The sequence below is a fragment of the Ctenopharyngodon idella genome, chromosome 18, assembly GCF_019924925.1.
Source record: "Ctenopharyngodon idella isolate HZGC_01 chromosome 18, HZGC01, whole genome shotgun sequence".
NCBI lineage: Eukaryota > Metazoa > Chordata > Actinopteri > Cypriniformes > Xenocyprididae > Ctenopharyngodon > Ctenopharyngodon idella.
The window spans coordinates 7197997-7218672 of NC_067237.1; the positions used below are offsets into that span (position 1 = coordinate 7197997).

The following is a 20676-nucleotide window of genomic DNA, read 5'->3' on the forward strand; positions in this document are numbered from 1 at the left end:
GAACTAACTTTTCAAAAGATTTCCCCTAGACTTTGGGCCAAACCGGAATTTGTTTACATATTTTTAAATTCCTGTTCTTGTTTTTGTGTGTGTGTGTGGTTTTTTTTCCAGTCTAGCTTTAAAGAAACCTATATGTATGATTTCTTCAAGTTATTCCAAGAAGATGAATGTATAGAGAAAGTTAAAAAGGTAAGTATTTCTAACAAACCATTTTTTGAGGTCTCATAGATGTACATAGGGCTGTACCATATTTCGTTATATTTTAATTCTTTTACTTAAAATGCACTTCATAAATACAGTGCTTTGAATACACTTTCTGTGATGAGCATGTATTTAATTTCTGAATTAAATTCAAATTTTATGTTTTTAGGGGGCATAAACTAAAAAATGTCAGGGTTAAACAACTGTCCTGATATCGTAATGAATTATTCTTGAAAAGAAAACAAAAGTATTTGTGCACAATCTTTTTAGTATTTTTTTTTTTTTTTTTTTTTAAAACCTTTGGAACCACTCATAATTGTGTTTAAAGGTCAATAAGTCTCTTAAAATATCAGTTTGACCAAGGTTAGTTGAGGTTATATTTGTAGAGTCATTAAATTTGATCTTTCTTGATAGTGCTTGATAGTACTTGATGTGCGTTTTAAAAGATTATTGTTTATTGCAGACACACTTATATGCCATTGATCCATCAATAGATACAGTATTTGATTAAATGTGAAGTTACTTAATTTTCCACAGTTCAACTAATGAAGAAGCAGTGTTAAATATGAGCATAAACTCATTTCTCAGTGCGGTATTGTAATGTGTATCATGTCGTGAAGAAGCTGCCATTGCCCAGCCCTCAATGTGAATGTATTATGTGCATTTATTATAAAACATTTTCTGTGTTCAGCTTAAGCTTCATTTTCATGTATAATTTCTCTGCTGTTATCTTTTTGCATTAGTTCTTAGATGAGATCTCCTCTAATGTAAGTAAGGAGTCCAGTGGAGTGGAAGACTCCTTTGTGTTAAAGGAGGGGTGAGTAAAAGACGCCACAGTTCTCAGAACAGTCTGATTAATTGATTAGAACCATTAGTAGCTCAAATAAGTACAGGTCAGTTTGGGTGACTTTTACCACATTGTTTCCAGGAAACCTAACAAGTGTGTATGTGTGATTTTTAACAGAGAGGTACATAAGCGGGCCCAGGGCAGAAAGCGAATAGGAAAGAAGAACTTTAAGAAACGCTGGTTACGAGTGACCAATCAAGAGCTGTCCTATCACAAGCAGAAAGGTGAGTGATCCCGGCTGATGATGATAATCTGTTCCCCTGAAGACCAGTTTGGTCCGTGATCCAAAGAACTTTCTGTTTGTGGGCAGTCATCCAGTTCAGCTCGAAAATTTGGGTGTCCAGACACTTGTTTTTGTTGGAAGTTTTTATATGGTAATGGAGTTCAAAATAACATGAGAAGTATCCCTGTTTTTTTTTAGTTTGTCCTCATTTTCTCATTCTTGTTTGTGTAGCTCCTGTTCATGTAGTGTGGCCAGCCAGCTCTGGATGTGAAACTTTCTGTTTCCCTTTTTTGATTTATGCTGTCAGCTTTATGTCATGGGTGTGTACTTGTGTTCACTGGTGTCAGTGGATATCATGTATTTAGCAATGTGTAGGGTTGTGAGTACTGAAAATGTGCATGTCCACCAGTAATTTGTAACATTGTGAATATTTTAAATTATTCCCTGTTTACACCTGGTATTAAGATGTGTTTTGGTCGATCGGATCACAAGTGGATGACGCTAAATACAGGTCTAAATACAGGGTCTGAAAAGTTTTGAGCTTGTCCACTTTCAACAACTTCCAGAGGTAGTTGAAAACACATTCGACTGGATTGCGATTCGGACCGAAAATAGCATATATAATGATGATATAAAGGATGTGATATAATTTAATGAATTAGTTAAAATCAGTGAGATGTAAAAATTCCTCAAATTAATAAATACTTATTTTACACAATATATATATATATATATTTTTAAAAATAATTGGAAAACATCTGCATTATGCATCAACAAGGCTGTCAGTAGATTCTGGATATAAGGGGAACTAGGTTTCAAACTTATATGATAAAAAGGAGGATATTAAATTTATAAATTTGCTGTGTAATGATATTAAAAAGTAAATCAGCATATTAGAGTGATTTCTGAAGGATCATGAAACTGAAGACTGGAGTAATGATGCTGAAAATTCAGTTTTACAATCAAAAGGAATAAAAATGACATTTTAAAATATATTAAAACAGAAAACAGTTATTTTAAATTTGTATAATATTTCACAATATTACTGTTTTTTTTCCCCCTAATAAATGCAGCCTTGGTGAACCTAAGAGGCTTTAAAAAAAGATTTAAAATCTTACATTTTTTTTTACAGCCCACATTTTTGAACGGTGCTGTATCCTGTATGACAACATTTTAAAGCATGTAAAATTCCACACAGCAGGTTCTGTGAACATTTTTGAGAGATGATGAATCTCTGTTTTGAAACGATTCACTGAAATGGGTAGTTCAAAAGACAGGATTTGCAGAAATGATTCAAACTTCCCATCTCTATCAGCATTTTTGTTATTGAGGTTTGAATGAGGACACTATTACAAATACCTTAAATCTGTTAACACTCATACTTATGAGTCATGAGTCATGACATATGGAACAGGAAATATTCACAATGTTGTTTAACTTTGCACCGCCAACAGACCGATATAGTATATGTAGGTAAATATACTACATAATGCATCATCCAGTCCTAACACTTTTGTTGATCAGCTTCATAGCATATTAACCGTAATTCCCACATTTCCTTTGAGTGATCTATCCTGTAAAAAAGAGCTGTCAATTCCCATGGTGTAATGTGAATTTCAAGGTCACCAACTGCAAATCTTGTTGTCCCCGCATTATAACACGTTTACCGCTGTTGTAATAATAAACATAATTTGGTGTGATCATCTCAGAAGGAGCCAGCATGGTGGCTTGACCTTCTTTTGTTTCCTGCTGGACTGTCAGCAAAGCTGGGTTACTGTTGTTGTCTTTTTTATGGGAAACCTGAACAAACTTACCCTAAGTATTACATTAGTTATGTTTCCATCCACCTATTTTTACTGGGATTACACCTACTGGAATATCGCATACAAAAAATGCTGGATGAAACACCAAGTTTTTATGTAAAAAAATTCTGATAAGAAGACATGCACATAAACCACGATAGAATACATTTACCACAAGATAACATGGCAGCGTTTATTGCATTTCATCTGAACTCTCAGAGGCGCAAGTTATTTGTGATTAGGGTTGCAAAGGGGCGGAACGTTTCCGGTAAATTTCTGGAAACTTTCCACGGGAACTTAACCTGGGGAATTTTGGAAATATTCCAATTTGGAAACTTAACAGGAATTTATGGGAATTTATGGGAATTAATTGGAAATTTTGGGAAATTTATATAAATTTATAATATTTATATAAAATGTATCATATAAAAACATAAATATAAACATTTTGTTTGGTCATAACATGAAATAACAGTTATTTATTTTTCACATTCAATTAATTCTAATTTAGTAAATATATAAAATAAATATAGTTTTTTGCAGCAATTGTTATGTGTTATTTATTTCAGTGTCACATGATCCTTCAGAAATCATTCTAATATGCTGATTTGATACTCAGTTATTATCAATGTTGGAAACAGTTGTGCTGCTTAATATTTTTTTGGAACTTGTAATACTTTTTTCATGATTCACTGATGAATAAAAAGTTAAAAAGAACAGAATTTATTCAAAATAGAAATCTTTTCCAACAATATCACTTTAATATAACTTTTTATCAATTTCACACATCCTTGCTGAATAAAAGTATTAATTTCTTTAAAAAAAAGAAAGAAAAAAATTACTGACCTCAAAATTTTGAACAGTAGTATATTGTTACAAAAGATTTCTATTTTAAATAAATGCTGTTCTTTAAATTTGTATTCATCAAAAATCCTGAAAAAAGTATCACAGGTTATTAAGCAGCACAACTGTTTCCAGCATTGATAATTGAGTATCAAATCAGCATATTAGAATGATTTCTGAAGGATCATGTGACACTGAAGACTGGAGTAATGATGCTGAAAATTCAGCTTTGCATCACAGAAATAAATTATATTTTAATGTATATTAAAATAGAAAACCATTATTTTAAATTGTAGTTAAATTTCACAATACTACTGTTTTTTTCTCTATTTTTGATCAAATGTGCATTTTATGGACTGGGGGAATGCACAGTGCATGCAGGGGGTGTGGCCTCAATAGACCTGCAGTAAGTCGTGTGCTGTGTGAATGTGATTGAGGAATGTGCAGGGTAAAAAATCAACTGAAATTGCATTAAATCTGATTGTTTTAACCAAAATTATGCTGCAAGATGTTTTTTTCAACTACATTTAAGTACCCTGTTAACGGCTAACCTGCAATGTCGCAAATTCCCTGTTTATTCCCATTAATTCCCGTTAATTCCCATGGAAAGTTTCCAGCTTTGAAAATTCCCGGATTTTGCAACCCTATTTATGATGTTGGAAAAAAAGAGCCCTGGTTGCAACAACTTTCATTTTTATGACAGATATTTTGCGTCATTTTCCCAGAAAGTGATGATTTTGTTCTCTTGATCACATGGGATGGAAATGGTGCTTTATTCACTAATGTTTTATGCAATATTCCAATTGCGCATAAGTTAAATTCATAACTTTGGATGGAAACATTGTCATTGTCATGTGGTGTGTCTATATCCAGTAGAGTTTGGACACAACTGGGTCACATTTACACGGAACAATCCTTGTGATTATTATCTCGTTTGCAGGTTTTTTCCTCCCTGCTTTTAATAAGTAATTGTGTAATTTATCATATAATTTAAGCACTTGTGCTGGGAGTTACTCTGACAGAAAGCATGTTTCTCATTTGATTTCACACACATGGCAAGTGTTATAATGTTCATTCATTAGTTTTGTTTGATGTTGGGATATATGACTTTTCCTAGCTCATTTTAAGTAACAACAAACTATTATCCTAATTTGACCAATAAAGGGATTTTCTGAGTGATATTTGCAAAGTATTGTGGATGTAACAGTTGTTGCTGGTAACAGCACAAGAACACCTTGTTTTCTAGTGACTCTATGTCCATATAGTGAATCCAAAAAGCATTTGGACACCAAAGTCACACTTAAAATGCATTAGATAACAAAATATCCAGACAGAAAACATGAAAACTCAGACTCGAGTCCAATTTTGAATGAACTCGGAATTTGCAGCAACTATTGCAATCATTTTGTAAAGGTTAAAATATTTCAGAGCTCAGTGTTCAGTTTACAATTGACCTAGAGTTTGATTGACAGGCAATCTGACCAATCATAATGCAAATGTCTGCCATTTTTGTCCAACAAACAAACCAGACAGGTGAGATAGAAGATTAACATTGCTGGACTTGAACTTTAAAAATGGTGTGTATTGACGTCTTTCCGCAGTTCTGATGTTCATGCATGTTTAACTCATGCTTTAAACTCCCCCTTTGGTGAAAATCAGGTTTTTAATGTTGTTTATATATTTATACCATGTGCAAATTCATAAGTCAACACCATTGCTGAATATTTTCTCTTTAAAACTGCAGTGATCTAAAGACAGTTTCAAAAACACAGTTTGACATTGCTGGTGTTTGTGACATCACAAACTACCTTGTAACCAATCATTTCAACGTGCCGGCGGGCATTAGCATATAATTGACTATGACCGATCTGAAGCAGGGGAATCTCAAGAGAAACAAGGTTATCCCGGTATATTTTTCTGTTGATATGGAAAATTGGATAGATTTAACAATATAGCGGGTGTATGATGTATGTCTTTGCGAAAGGTCAATTGCAATTTCAAACCATTTAAACCTTTCTGGACTCGGCCGGACTCGGACTTAAGTCCAACTCTGCCCCTTTTGGACTCGGACTTGATTGGTTAAGGGCTTGGACTTGACTCAGACTCGACAAAGGTGAACTCGGACCCAACACTTAAGTATTGTGACAAAATGGCTCTTCTGCTAGGACACCCATGTAAACTTGAGGAAAACAGACTTTTAAACTTAAGGAAAAGTGAAAATTAGTGGCCACTGTGTGAATCACCGCTTTGCTGCAGGAATACTCTGAAATTTATTCTTGGAACATGAGCTTGAAATTCACCTCAGGATCAGGGAGTATTGGTTGGGATGCTTGCATTTTTAGTAGACAGTGCCATTTGACCGGATCTTCCCACATCACAGTTAAAAGAGGGAGACTAATAACTCTCTAATAACTCGTGATTTCATTTCCTCTCATTTGATCAATGGAGGGTCATCTTCTAGAGTCAAGCCCGCTGAGCATCTGGACTAAATGATGGACTGTCCTCTGTAGACATTCACCTTTCATTTGTAACTGTCCTCTAGATATCAGATCTGGGACTGTCGAGGATGTTATACTCTGTGTTCTCCACTGGCTAAACTCAACCTGACCCCCTTTAACGATTAGAAATCTCACTGGAAAGGAAATCAAGATTCTAAAATGTTTTATCATCTAACAAACATGCTTAGACTCCGAATCGGTTGATCAGTCGGTTGATTCATATATAAACATTCATCAACTCACACATCAGTTGTGGTTAACAGAAGCTGCTGTTAAAAGAAGATGCGAGAACCAATAAGGTTTGTTCTCATGCATCAAGCAAGTACGTTTAAGCTTCTGTTTATGGTCGCTGATCAATGCTTATATGTGAATAAAAGCTTAAATTAAATCTGTTCATCATATAAAGTGATCGTGTCTTTTCAGAAAATTTGGACTAAACTGCTCAGTTCATATGGATTAGTTTTACAATGTCTTTATGAACTTTTTGAAGCATCAAAGTGGTAGTTTACGATTAGAAGTATACTACAAGTGCACAATTAATACAGTTAAGCACACTTCTTTTTCACAAGGCTTGTTGCTGCATGTTACAGTAATACAGTTGACCTTTTCAAATAAAGGGTGAGTTACAGTAACTTGGCAGTCTCTCTCTACCAAGGTTGCTCTCTATTTCTGTTTTCACATGTCGTTAATCGTCTGAGATAAATCGCTTATACTGTAGAATACATTTCAGAAATTGCAAACCAGTTGTATGTACCAAATGATCAATTAAGATCAGTTGGATTAAATGTTAGGCAAATGTAATGAAAAAGGTTTAATAGTAATAGCATTTTGAAATATACTCGGTGAATTTGTGTATTGTACCAACATGCACTTTTGATGACCTGTTGAGCGATTATTACTAATAATTGCTTGTGAAAGTGGTACCAAAGCAATTAAATGTGGACTTGTAAATCCGTACAAGATGAGGAAGAAACCTTGGGATGAATCAAGACTCAACAGGGCAGCCCGTGCTCTTCTTTTTTCTTTGTACTGATGAGAATTCCTAGTGTAGTTTTAGTCTGGGGTGGTGGGATTGCAACAACCAGTCTCCCTTGATTTTATTTTTACCTTTTTGTTTAATCTTTTTACAAGAGTGAATTCTGAGAAAGTGGTTTAACAGGCCTACTGATACAGAGTTCAGACCCTGCAGCACTTTAAAGGGCGGAAAGACACGTCTACAGTGATTAGCATTAATTAAAAAAAATACTAATAATAAATAAAGAAAAAGAGTTTGAGCTACTTACACACTCATTTACCTTGATATAAAATTGCAGGCATACCATAGATTAAAAATATTATTTAAGTTAGTTAAGAATCATTTTTACCCCAATGTCCTCAAAGAGAGGATTTTGACCACTTCTGGGGACAATTTTGTCCCAAAGTAGCAGAGTTTTCTGCTACTATACTTTAAGCAACTAAATATAACAACATAGGATATTTTGCTGTCACTGTTAACTGTCACACCACCAAACGTGACTCTTTGCCCTTTCATGGTAGGAAGCTAAAAACCATGTGTTTGTGGTGCTGTTGTTTAAAATGCTGCAAAAATGGCTGTTAGAAACTGAGAAGTTAAAATGTTTAGTGAACAAGTAAAAATATCTGCCATTGAAACAAGGCAAAATATATTCATAATAATGTGTAATAACTTGCTATTTTAATTATCGGGCAAATGATTTATGTAAATGTGAGTTAAAGAGTTGTTAGGCACGACTCGCAGCAGGGTGTTTTCACATGCTTGTTTTTGGCATTGCAGTTCTCAAATGTTTACTATATAATAAAATGTTATTTTAGTGAAAAGGTGAGTCATTAGAATTTAATTTAAGGAATAGTTCACCCAAAAATGAAAATTCTGTCACCATTTACTCACCCTTGTGTCATTCCAAACCAGTATGAATTTATTCTCTTTATTCTACGGAAGTCAAATCAAGTCAAGTCACATTTTTTTTATATAATGCTTTATATAATACAGATTGTAGTAGTCACATTAATAAAGAGTGTTGTAAAATTGATCATTTCTCAAATTCAACAAAAGAAATTCAATTCAGCTGCAAAAACTGTTAAGGTGGTGATACACGGGGCAACTTTTTGAGCAATGTGTCCGGGCAATGCTGTTGAGCGATGTTGCATGGGCACTTTCCCATTGAGAATGGGGAACAAATTTCGATCTAAAGTATCCAGATAGAAATTTGTTGCCCATTCTCAATAGGAAAGTGCCCAAGCAAGCAATACCTTTTCTTCTCACTTGAAAGTGTCAGTGCAGTTAAATGGAAAATATTACTGAATATTGTCTTTTAAACCCCTTCTTTTTCAGAACACAAATAAGATATTTAGAAGAATGTTTCAGTGTCGTTTTTGAAAGTCAATGAGGTCCAGAGTTGTTTGGACCTTTTTGAAAACTTTTTTCAAAACATCCTAAAATATGTTCCAGTTTCATTAAGATTTAACCCCTGATATATTAAAGGTTAATAGTTGGTCTCTATGCAGTGATATAAACAGTAGTTGGTGAACTGGTGTTTTAATCATTTACTTTATGTATTTAGCAAGGCTGGAATTCAGTATTGGCTAATCAGCATTCAGAAACAGAATATCTCCGGTAACACTTTATTTTAAGGTGACATGCGTTGTGACATATCTTACATGTCCCTTAGCAATAACAGTAAATGCTGCATATTAACCCTAAACCAAACCCTAACCCTAATCTTAACCTAATCTTAAGTACTTAAATATGTAATTACACTGTAACAATTTCACCTTAAAATAAAGTGTAATCATATCGCCATTTAACTTATTTTAAGGATAATTAAGATGTTTTAACTGGAAAGACAACATACTGATTAGGAATAGGATTTTTTCAGTACAGAGTAACAGGAAAAGACAGCCAACCAGCTAGTGGCAGTACACACCTAATAAGCGTTCAGGAAGAAGATGCATTAAAAAGATGGGCCGGTGTGGCATGTGCAGCTCTAGTTCTCAAGCATCTGTGTACTTTGGCTGTTCTGTGGTCAAAATGTTGCACGTCAGTGGAGGAGATGAAAATAGGAATTTATCAAACGTGCAGAATGTGCATGAGAAACAGCTGTGTGTTTGTGTTGGCGGAGCAAGTTGGTGTGCTATCAGCTCCACGGGCTCGGCCCGACTGGACCGAGTCACGGGTCGTTACAGAATATCATGTGAGATTTAGTGTCCGTGTCTGAACTGCAGTCCCCAGATGTTGATTTGTGTCTACATACAGAGGTCTGGGCTCTGTATTTGCATTTATTTCAAATTTATTTCATGATGCATATTATTCATCAATGTCCCTACAAAAGTGATAAAAATGGCAAAGTTCATTGATTTATTATAATTCACTATTTAATAAACGTGTCTTTGTGTTTGTGTCCAGGGAAAGAAGCACTGTGCGTCATTCCTGTGAAAAACGTCCTCGGTGTTGAGAAACTGGAAGAAAGTGCCTTTAACCGCAAAAACGTGAGTAGTTCAGTTGTTCAGCAGGTATAGCGTGGCCATCACAGGAATAAATTATATTTGAATTATAATAATATTTCACAATATTACTGTTAAGATAAATGCAGCCTTGATGAGCATAAACTACCTCTTTTAAAAACATTAAAACATCCAAATTTTTGACCTGTAGTGTATATGTAACATCCCCCTCTACCGTGTTTTGTTTCGCAGATGTTTCAGGTAATCCACTCAGAGAAGCCTCTTTACGTGCAGGCGGGTAACTGTGTAGAGACTAACAGCTGGATTGAGGTGCTGAGTCAGGTCAGCCGCTGTAACCCGGGCCGGCTCAGCACGTTTCACCCATCCGCTTACGTGAGTGGATCCTGGTTATGCTGTAAGGAACCCAATGAGAACGCCCCGGGCTGCAAACCCTGCACTGCGTAAGACATCTTATTAATCTTATTAAAACATTTGCATTTTATTGCTTTATGTGTAAAGCTGCAAACATGTACACATTCCCATTTTTCATGTCTGACTCCGTCTTATAGGACATTGTTGGCTAATATTCAACTGGACATCGACTGTGACAGAGAAACAGAACGAATCTTCTCCTTCTTCTCCTCAAACCGTTCCAGACTACAGAAGATGGAGGGTGTGTATTGTCTAAAAACAATATGAAATCATTTGCTTTATTAATACACTGTGTACTGTATGTTTTCATAATATTTCATCAAAATATACTTTCTCCACTACTAAACTTTTATTGTCTATTGATGTAACCAATGCTAGTAAGTAAAAAATATCGACCTGTGAAATAATGACCAATCATTTAAATCAACCCAGGATATTGCATGCATGATCCTTCTCAGTATTAAGTTCAGAAGTGCCAGTCAAATGTTTGAACACAGCTTGTCATTTTTCATTACTACTATTTTCCAGCTTTTTAAATGGAGGTCAAGTCCATTGGCATAGGAATACCAAAATGACCAAAAAAAGTTAAACAAATCAAAACAATCTTGTGTTCCCACTTGATGGCTGTTCTCCTTTTATTATTTGGTCATATTCAGCCATTAAAAAAATAATAATACTTTCTTTAATAAGATATTCATGAAAAATAGTTTGTATTTGTCTACAAAATCTAAAAAAAGTTAAAGTGCCCCTATTATGCTTTTTCAAAGGTTCCTAATTTTGTTTTGGATGCCTCCTTCAATAAGTTTACATGCACCCAGGGTCAAAAATCATTAGTTTTCTCATAATATACGTTGCAGCATCACCTCTTTTCTCACACTGTCTGAAACAGTTCAGTAAAGGATTCGTCTCTCTAAACCCCTCCTTTCCGAGAGACTACTCTGCTCTGATTAGTCTAATGGTCCAGTTTGTCTACCGCTTACAGCACGTGTCGGAAACAAATTTTGTCTGAATTTCAGCTCTGGACTCTTCCACAGCACTTGTTTAGACAGTGATACGAACAGTAACAATGGTGTCGTTTTTACCGTATCAGTTGGAGCCCGAGGCATGCAAAATAGATTTGCTTTCGCAGCCCAGAAAACAGCGTTTTCTTGACATGTTGACAATACAAACCAAACTCTTCCAGGCTTCAGCTACAACCAATGAAGACCATAGGCTGGCATTATGCAAGTTTTTTATAAACCTACCTAGGTTTGAGCAGGAACTAAGACTGGAATTACTGATGGCTTGTTTCAGGCAGTTCAGAATCAGTTCTTTATTTTGGGAGACAATAACTCCATCGATGAAACTTTGCAGACCATTTACATTCACAAACAGTTTTATTACACACTACATGAAAGGTAATATCAAAGCAAAAAGCACAATAGGAGCACTTTAAATGATGAAAAATGAACAGAAAAATTTATATTCATTAAAGTGCCCTATTATGCTTTTTCGAATATTACCTTTCATGCAGTGTGTAATGTAAATAGCTGTCTGTGAGAATATAAACAATCTGCAAAGTTGTGAAGCCGAATGTGCACGATAAAGTTATTGTCTCTCAAAAGAAAGAATCAACTCTGAACAGCCTAAACGAGTCATTAGGAATCCGAATCCCACTTCCGTGATGGCCACACGTCACAAAGTAACACATTTGCCTAATACCTGCCTATGTTCTTCATTGGCCTCCCGCGAACAACGTCTACTTTGACTCTCCCTCAAACACTGTAGCTGGTTCGTGTTGTATACATGTCGAGAAGATGCTGTTTTCTGCTCGGCAAAAGCAAATTCTCTTTGTAAACACTCCCAAAGGATGAGGATGTGAAGAGATAGTGGTTGAAATTACCTCAGCGATACAACAGCAGAATATCATTTTCATGATTGCTTCCTAAATCTCTGTGAGGTCTAAATGGGATTTACAAAACACCATTAAAGATAGGACAATAGCCACTTTATTTGGACCAACTTGCTCCTCAGAATAACAGCCTGTAAGTATTATTGATGTATATATTTTCTACTGGGTGTTCAAAATACATAGAGTAGTATATTGTTCTAGGTCTCCAGCTAACAGGCTAACTCATGATATCACTGTCTTACTGAAATACTTCTGCTAATCAGCTGCCCACTATTAACTAAAATTGTGTCCGTTAATGCAGATTCTGTCATTCTTACTACTCTGAGTAATGATAAAGAATGGCGCAAGATTTGTTTTACAAACTTTAATGTTACATCAGTCATTCACGTTAGTGCTTGGCTAACGTTAGCACTATTATTGATACAGTTCCCATATGTGCACCGCAATAAATTACAAATATACACATCGGTTTGTTGATGGACATACACTTGTTGATGCTGATGTAAAGGAATTACAGTTGCAACATATCATAATATACTGAGTCAAACTGAGTAGCATATCACTGAGAAACGTCCTGCTCAAGTCGTTCTTGCGATGGAGTTTCAGGTTGAATAACTAGTTCTTCCAATGTTTCATCATCGGACTCGCGCTCAGATTGATATGGTAAAATCAACGCCATCGTTTTTTGTTTTTTTACAGTGTGTACAATCGCTGAGCTCCGCTGAGCTGAATCAGTTATAGTAATGGGCGTGTGTTTCTGCACACGGTGTAAGCGGTAGACCATTCACAACAGACTGGGCCGTGTGGCCAATCAGAGCAGAGCAGGCTCGCGGAAAGGAGGGATTTAGAGAAGCTGAAGCATCATACGAGTCGTTTGAGAATCATTGAAAAAATATGGTGATGTGCTATGTATATTATGAGAAAATGTAAGCGTTTTTTGACCTTTGATTCATGTAAACCTGTTATAGGAGACCTCAAAAACAAAATGTGTTATTTGTGTGTGTGTGTGTCTACAGATGCCTGTGCTGGCATGTCAGTGTATCTTGGGCAGCAGGAGGAGTGTTCAGCCTTCACTATACAGGACCCTAAAGAGACCTTCCGTACCATTAAAGAGCTCGGAGAAGTACTGGATGAACTGCAGGCTCATCATGACTTAAAGGGGGCACTAACCGATGAACCAGGCACTATGTAAGACACACAAAATTAATGAAGACTTCACATTTTTATACAAAAGTGGAAAATGTTTATTACAATATATCTTAAAGGGTTAGTTCACCAAAAAATGAAAATAATGTCATTTATTACTCACCCTCATGTCGTTTCACACCCGTAAGACCTTCATTCATCTTCGGAACACAAATTAAGATATTTTTGATTAAATCCGATGGCTCAGTGAGGCCTGCATTCACAGCAATGACATTTCCTCTCTCAAAATCCATAAAGGTACTAAAAACACATTTAAAACAGTTCATGCAAGTTTAGTAGTACTATCTTAATATTATAAAGCGATGAGAATATTTTTGTGCACCAAAAAAACAAAATAACGACTTTTCAACAATATAGTGATGGGCCGATTTCAAAACACTGCTTCGGAGCTTTGCAAATCGAATCAGTGACTCGGAGCGCCAAAGTCATGTGATTTCAGCAGTTTAGCCGTTTGATAGGAGATCTGAGTCACTGATTCGATTCGTGAAGCTCCGAAGCAGTGTTTTGAAATCGGCCCATCACTATATTGTTGATTATTTTGTTTTTTTTTGGCAAACAAAAAGTATTCTCGTCGCTTTATAATATTAAGGTACAACCACTGAACTTGCATGAACTGTTTTAAATGTGTTTTTAGTACCTTTATGGATCTTGAGAGAGGAAATGTCATTGCTGTAAATGCAGGCCTCACTGAGCCATCGGATTTAATCAAAAATATCTTAATTTGTGTTCCGAAGATGAATGAAGGTCTTACAGGTGTAGAACGGCATGAGGGTGAGTAATTAATGACATTATTTTCATTTTGGGGTGAACTAACCCTTTAATGTAAAATAGATTTCTCAAATGAATTTAGCAGTTTTTAATCATCCTTGAAGACTTTTTATGAAAATTCCCATCTTCTTCAAGAGCTAATTAAACAAAATCTTACGTGCAGTAAACTCATTTGAAATTCTTTCTTTTTTAGCGAGAATCCTATAGTTGGAAAGACAGCGTAACGTTGTGACTGCGGGACCAGGTGGTACTGACACAGCCACACAAGCAGAGGGCGCTGTGTTTGTCAACATATAGGAGCATGAAAGCACTCTGATAATGCTCAGAGAAGCGCTGCCATTCCACACGTGACTTGAGTCTAACCTCTCCAGCAATTGCCTGATCTGGAGTTACAGTGTACTTGGAAGAATTTGGCCAGTCAAGAGTCGAGTGGCGTGTCCGTGAGTTGCTATCATTGGAAAAATCTAGCTCTTTTCTCTGTGTGCCTGTCCGGTCTCAGTTTTATATAAATTTTTAACATCGTTTAGTAACCTCAATCGCCAGTCCGCACAGTAAGAAAAGATTCCAATCACCTCTTATTCATTCCTAAACAGGCTGTGAAAGTCCAGACACCAAGAGTTGGTCTGAGAAATTATAGCTGCTAAAAATGAAAACTCATCCTTCACATTTTTCTTTGTAAACCGTCAGTTTTTTCAGACTACTGGTCGTCTGAGTTAAATAACCATGTCAAAGGGAATCTTCATTGTTCTTTATTCTTGTAGTTTCATCCCTCTCAGTCCATCCCTTTGAGTGTGTGCATGGTTTTCTATCTGTAGTGGATAGAATTAATCTGCCTTATAAATTCAGTGGAGGTACTTACAATCCCACACTTATGTATGAATTAGGGACTAATGCAGAAGCACTTTAGATATTTGGAATATTCCAGATGAGATTGTTTTAGATACGTGGTATCAACCTTTTTTTCCTGATATTGATCAGTTACATGATCAGCTCTTGTGTAATGTTCTGTAGATAACGTTCATATCCTGTAGATTTTTACTAGCTATTTTTCTTACGCCAAAGATGTTGTTTTGTAGGTTTTCATGACTTGAAAATGGTATACATGTTGTTTTATAATTACAGAACTTTAAAAAAAAAAAAAAAAAAAAAAAAAGGAAAATGGATATCTATATTTCATGGATATACGTTTTGGGAGCCTCATGCATTTGATAAACATAAAGAAAATTTTATTCAATCGATCTTTGTAACTTCCCCCCACACAATGACAATATTTTATAGTATGATGTCATAAGCTCTGTTCCAAAACCTAGTGAGCTGCCTACGAAGACAGCACAGACGTGCTCAAATTACAATCTATTCTAAAACTTGGGCAGCAAAATGAAATTATAGAATTGCTTCCTCATTTGCAGAGAATGCAGTGCCATAATGCACTGCAACTAACTTGGTGGGGGAAAAAATCAATCCAAGATCGCACTTGAGAGAAATATTGATTGTAAATGTACCATACTAAAAAGTATTGTTCAAATAGTTCCATATACTTAGCACACACCCATATTGGGAAATTTGTATGAATATTTTTTGTGAGTTTTGAACTGTTAAGCTTAGCAAAGTCTATTGGAACTGGAATATTTGTGTGATGCGCAAAAATGTTAACTGCCAGGGTAAACATCAAGGAAGCTCACTAGGGTTTCGAACAGAGCTAGAAACATAGATTGTTTGGTATAAATTCTGATCGACAATCTCCAGTATCATGTTTGTGGTGTCACAGTTGTGTCTATTTTTGTGGTGGGATTGTCATGTCATTTCCGGATGACTTCCACCTACTGATTATTACAGGTCTACACATTCGTGTTTTTATAAAATTACCCCAATTTTAACTGTACGGAAGGGTTTTTGTGTGTCTTTTCTGTAACATTGGAGACTGTTATGTTCTGCTTGGTATACTTGTGTTTTGCATCTAGTCAAGATCAGTGGTTCTCAACTGGTAAATAAGCTAAACTTTTAAACATAAAAGCTAATACCCCATGAAATAAAACAAATGGTATGTAATTATCTTCCAAACCCTCTTATCATTCACAATATCCTCACTTTAATGAGCATTACAGATCTGTGTTCATGATCAAACTGTTAGATCAGTTCAATGGCATCACATGTATTGAATTTAGCCCAGTGCACAGTATGCGATTTAGGCCACAATATTGCCTTCTGAGACCAATTTCTGAGATCGTTTATTATCGTACTGTAGGTTCCCTTGACAAAAACCCAATAGGATTTTTCCATTGGCTTTTGGATTATTGCAGAAAATGAGCTCTGTGACCAACAAAAGTTTATGATTCTTACACATTTGATTTTGTTCATCATGATAATCTTCACAAATTAACATAACTTTAATGAATTTTGAAGCCTAAATACATTCGGCAGCTAAACGGAGGCTATAAACGAAGAATACCACTGTCAAATGACTTCAACATCATTATCATTAAGCTTCCAACATCTTTTCAGTCTTTATTTAAAAAAACAATTTCCCTGAACGTTTGAGTTATAATAGTTTGCAAGAGTGTAATTATAAACAAAAGCGGACTAGAGAGTTTACCTGTTCGGTTGATAAGGTTTAATGGTTTAAATCACAACCTCTTTAGTCCCATTTAGCAACTTGTTAGCAGCCACCTTTTTCAAGATAAGTAAAAGCTTTTTAAAAAAAAATTACAAGGAGGCATTACTGATGTATTTTATGTTGTAAAGTAAAACGTGACTTTTTATGTTAATATCTTGAGCTTGTGTTAACCACAGACCTTATTTCAGGGATCTAACCAAAAACCCATTAAAAAAACATTGTCTTCAGGATGATGGAACCGGAAGTGCTAAAATGCTAACTCATTTCTGGGTTTTGACCTACAAAAAACACCATATCTGCAGCACTCTATAGGACTGATGAATTTAGAATACACCGTTTTCTACCAGCAGTGCCAAGCTATGACTCCAGAGACTGTTCAAAATCCTTTCATGCCACAATCGGCACTCACATAGTTGTGCATTACGTTACGTTACATTTGACCCAAACCATTAATACACATACTGACTTCACCTTAGACAGGAAGATTATGCATTGTACGTTTTTTAGTAATAAGTAAATACACTTTTTGTGGTTTGAATAAGGTCTATGCTTAATATAGAGAAATTAGCTTCTTTTTTCTTCAAATTCCAAATTTAAAACATCAACTTTTATCTGTATGGTGATTAGATTCACAGTGTCGACTACCGCCTTGAAGTTAAAGAGTTAGTTCACCCAAAAATGGATATTCTGTCATTAATTACTCACCCTCATGTTGGTCCAAACCTGTAAGATCTTCGTTTATCTTCGGAACATAAATTAAGATATTTTTGAAGAAATCTGAGAGGTATCTGACTTGTCCACAGACAGCAATGTGACCACCACTTTCAAGGTACTAAAGACATTGTTAAAAAAGTCGACATGACTGCAGTGGTTCAACATTAATTTTATAAACGACGAGAATACTATTTCCATACTTTTGTTTTTTCCAGGTTCTACGTCAGAACACCGACTCATTATTGGCCGGCTCCTGCATCAGCATCACACGCATGCGTCGTGCTGCTCATGTGATCAGCTTTGGCCAATACTGAGCTGCCGTTCAGGCATAAACACGGAAGCCTTCAATGTGCTTACTGCATCAACTGCGTAAGGATAATGACAGGGAAGAGAAGAGATTGTTGAACAAAGTCGTTATTTTTGTTTTGTTTTTGCACACAAAAAGTATTCTCGTCGCTTCATAACATTAAGGTTGAACCACTGCAGTCATGTCGACTGTTTTAACAATATCTTTAGTACCTTTCTGGACCTTGAAAGCTGTCTGTGGACGAGTCATATACCTCTCAGATTTCATCAAAAATATCTTAATTTGTGTTCTGAAAAAGAATGAAGGTCTTATGGGTGTAGAACGACATGAGGGTGAGTAATTAATGACAGAAATTTCATTTTTGGGTGAACTAACCCTTTAAGAACGCGAGTACAGAACGACGCATCTGGAGTTCAATACTGTGGCGTAGCGTCTTTTTTTCCAGTGTGCGACTGGCTTTAGTATTGAATCTGTGATCAGATGTCTTTGCTACAGTTCATCATACAGTCCGACATGAAACACTGTACATGTTACACAATCTACCTTCTTTAAGGTCACATTGTACGATCTGACAAGGAAAATTATCACAAAGGATTAAAAAAAATGATACAGTGTATAGTAGGCCTAAACGGTGCTGGTTCATGTTTGGAGCAGTGGAGAAGGTGAATTATGTCCAGAAAAGGCTCTCCCTGGTCCGGATATGAATACGTGACCCTTTAAAAGGGGGGAGAAAATGCTTCTCATATCTTTAGTTGTTGACATCTGTCACTTGATAAAAGCTAGCCAAATCAGGCAGATGCCAGCATAGGTTGAGAAAAAAAACTCACATAAACATTAAATACAGGTTGCAATGAGGACATGGTTTGTGGAAACCACAAAGTTTTATTGAATTAAACTATTAAACTAAAGAATTATTGGCTGCTGAGAACATTTTGAACAATTTTGAACGATACACAATTTTGGTACTGCGTTGGGTCACCAGTTGGTGTCCAATGTAAACTCTGGGTCATGAAGCAAACCCACTTGTAGAACCACTGATCTAGGTAACCTGACCTGTTAGAATGTGGCATCAAATTAAAGTGTACTTAGCATGATCATTATGTGTTCTTTTAAAAAGACACCTTTGCAATATGATAGAGGGAAATGTGAAAATAAATCACTGGGGAACACAGGAGCCAGCAAATGTTGCTTTCTTTGACTTTGGCATATCAAAAAAAAATACCTCCATATTAACTCCATATTAGGGTTTTTAGTTGTCAGAACATTCCATTCTTAACAAACTCTACTTTTAACACAATCTTATGGCAATTAGTAACTATTTTACATTTTGGCGAATTGGTGGCTAATTCGTATGAATTCATACAGTCTCATTTGTACGTTTTCATACGATCTGCTTACGCCCCAGTGACGATTATATTTAGGGGTGGGGGTTAGCTTACTTTTTTCTAATAATCAAACATTTTTGTGCTGTTCACATCATACAGATTCATACGAAATCGCCACCTTGTAAAACAGTTATGTTTTCCCGTGAGATTGGGTTGGTCAAAACACAAGTAAAACTACAAGATATCAGTCTATGTTGATGAATTTTTAGTGACGTGCCTCTCAAACAGATATATATTTTTGTAATCATGAATTTTGAAAGCTGAAAGATTGTATTGATCATTGATAAAGAGGCCTGGAACACAGTTTGCCGTTTCAGCACAATCAATTATGCAACATTCACCTTCTGTTATGGTGTCAGAACATATATTTGTATTTGATCGATCAGATTTGACAAATTTGTGTGTTTTTATCTTTTCTCATGTGGGATGTGTAGATGTTCGTAGCACACTGTGAACTGAATGTTGTCATGGTACACGGTTGTTCATCTGGTACTCTGAGGCTCCAGTGAGCTTCAGTAGAAATGTGGTACTGATCATCCTCACTTCATAACTGTGGCGAGCAAAGAGCCACGTGGGCTTGCTTAGCATTGTGGTGATACCGCAGACCTCCTCCATTCATCATACTTGTCGGATCGAATTTAGTGGTTTCTGTATATTGGCGTAATTCTCTGAACTGGGCATATTTTCATCATGTGTAAACATATAGTAACCATTACAACCAGAATCCAGCAGCCCTTAAGACCCCAGATTAAAGATTATTCTTTAACATTCCCAATTTAGCACTTATTTTTGAGTCGATAGAACAATGCAGACAATGTCATTTTTCTTTTTCTTGGAGTCTCGAATGTATATCGGTACGAATCTACAATCACCACCATATCATAAAAACGTTTCAAACGATTATGTGCTCCTGTTATGATGATGTTTGTTCTCGAATTCCACCTTGTTGGCGTAACTGGGTCTGCAAGTTGCCCTTTTGAAAACCTTATAGTTTAAATAATGCATTTCTTAAATTATTTTATTTTTAGATCAATAATGTAGGTCTGTAAAACTGCTATAAATATTTGCACAAATTTGACCACTTTTTTTTTTTTTGTCTACCCGATTCCCATTCTTCTTCCAATGTATTACTAATTGTACTGGACATGTTTGCTTCATTTTGTTATTTAAATGTTTTTATACCATTATTTTCAGAATACAAGCTCACATAATTCCTCTGTTATTAGTTCTGTGGAATTAATTTGCAATAAATATATTGTTTGTGTGATTCTGTTGTGTGTGTGTGTGTTACATCAGTGGTTCCACACCACAAATTATATTTAAGTACAATCATTTTCACAGTTCGGATCAATACCACGTTGAGGTGTTGTGACACACTATTAATGTAATCGTTCACTTATGCTGTAATAACTTTAAATTAAATTAGAATCAGCTGTTACACTGTAGACAGTGAATAGTAGTATGTGATAAAGAACATTAGGAGACA

General features: G+C 35.6%; 1 protein-coding gene across 1 annotated transcript in view; it reads left to right on the top strand.

Moving 5' to 3' along the window:
• The window catches only part of rasa2 (RAS p21 protein activator 2), a 55339-nt gene extending 34882 nt beyond the window's left edge, over positions 1-20457 (top strand). Inside the window, exons 17-24 of the mRNA XM_051869612.1 lie at positions 112-189; positions 945-1018; positions 1166-1272; positions 9836-9918; positions 10126-10334; positions 10443-10546; positions 13213-13384; positions 14364-20457. Of these exons, the coding sequence (XP_051725572.1) occupies positions 112-189; positions 945-1018; positions 1166-1272; positions 9836-9918; positions 10126-10334; positions 10443-10546; positions 13213-13384; positions 14364-14394 (858 nt within the window). The 3' untranslated portion in view covers positions 14395-20457. The remainder of the gene's footprint in view (positions 1-111; positions 190-944; positions 1019-1165; positions 1273-9835; positions 9919-10125; positions 10335-10442; positions 10547-13212; positions 13385-14363) is intronic.
• Positions 20458-20676: the final 219 nt, after the last annotated feature.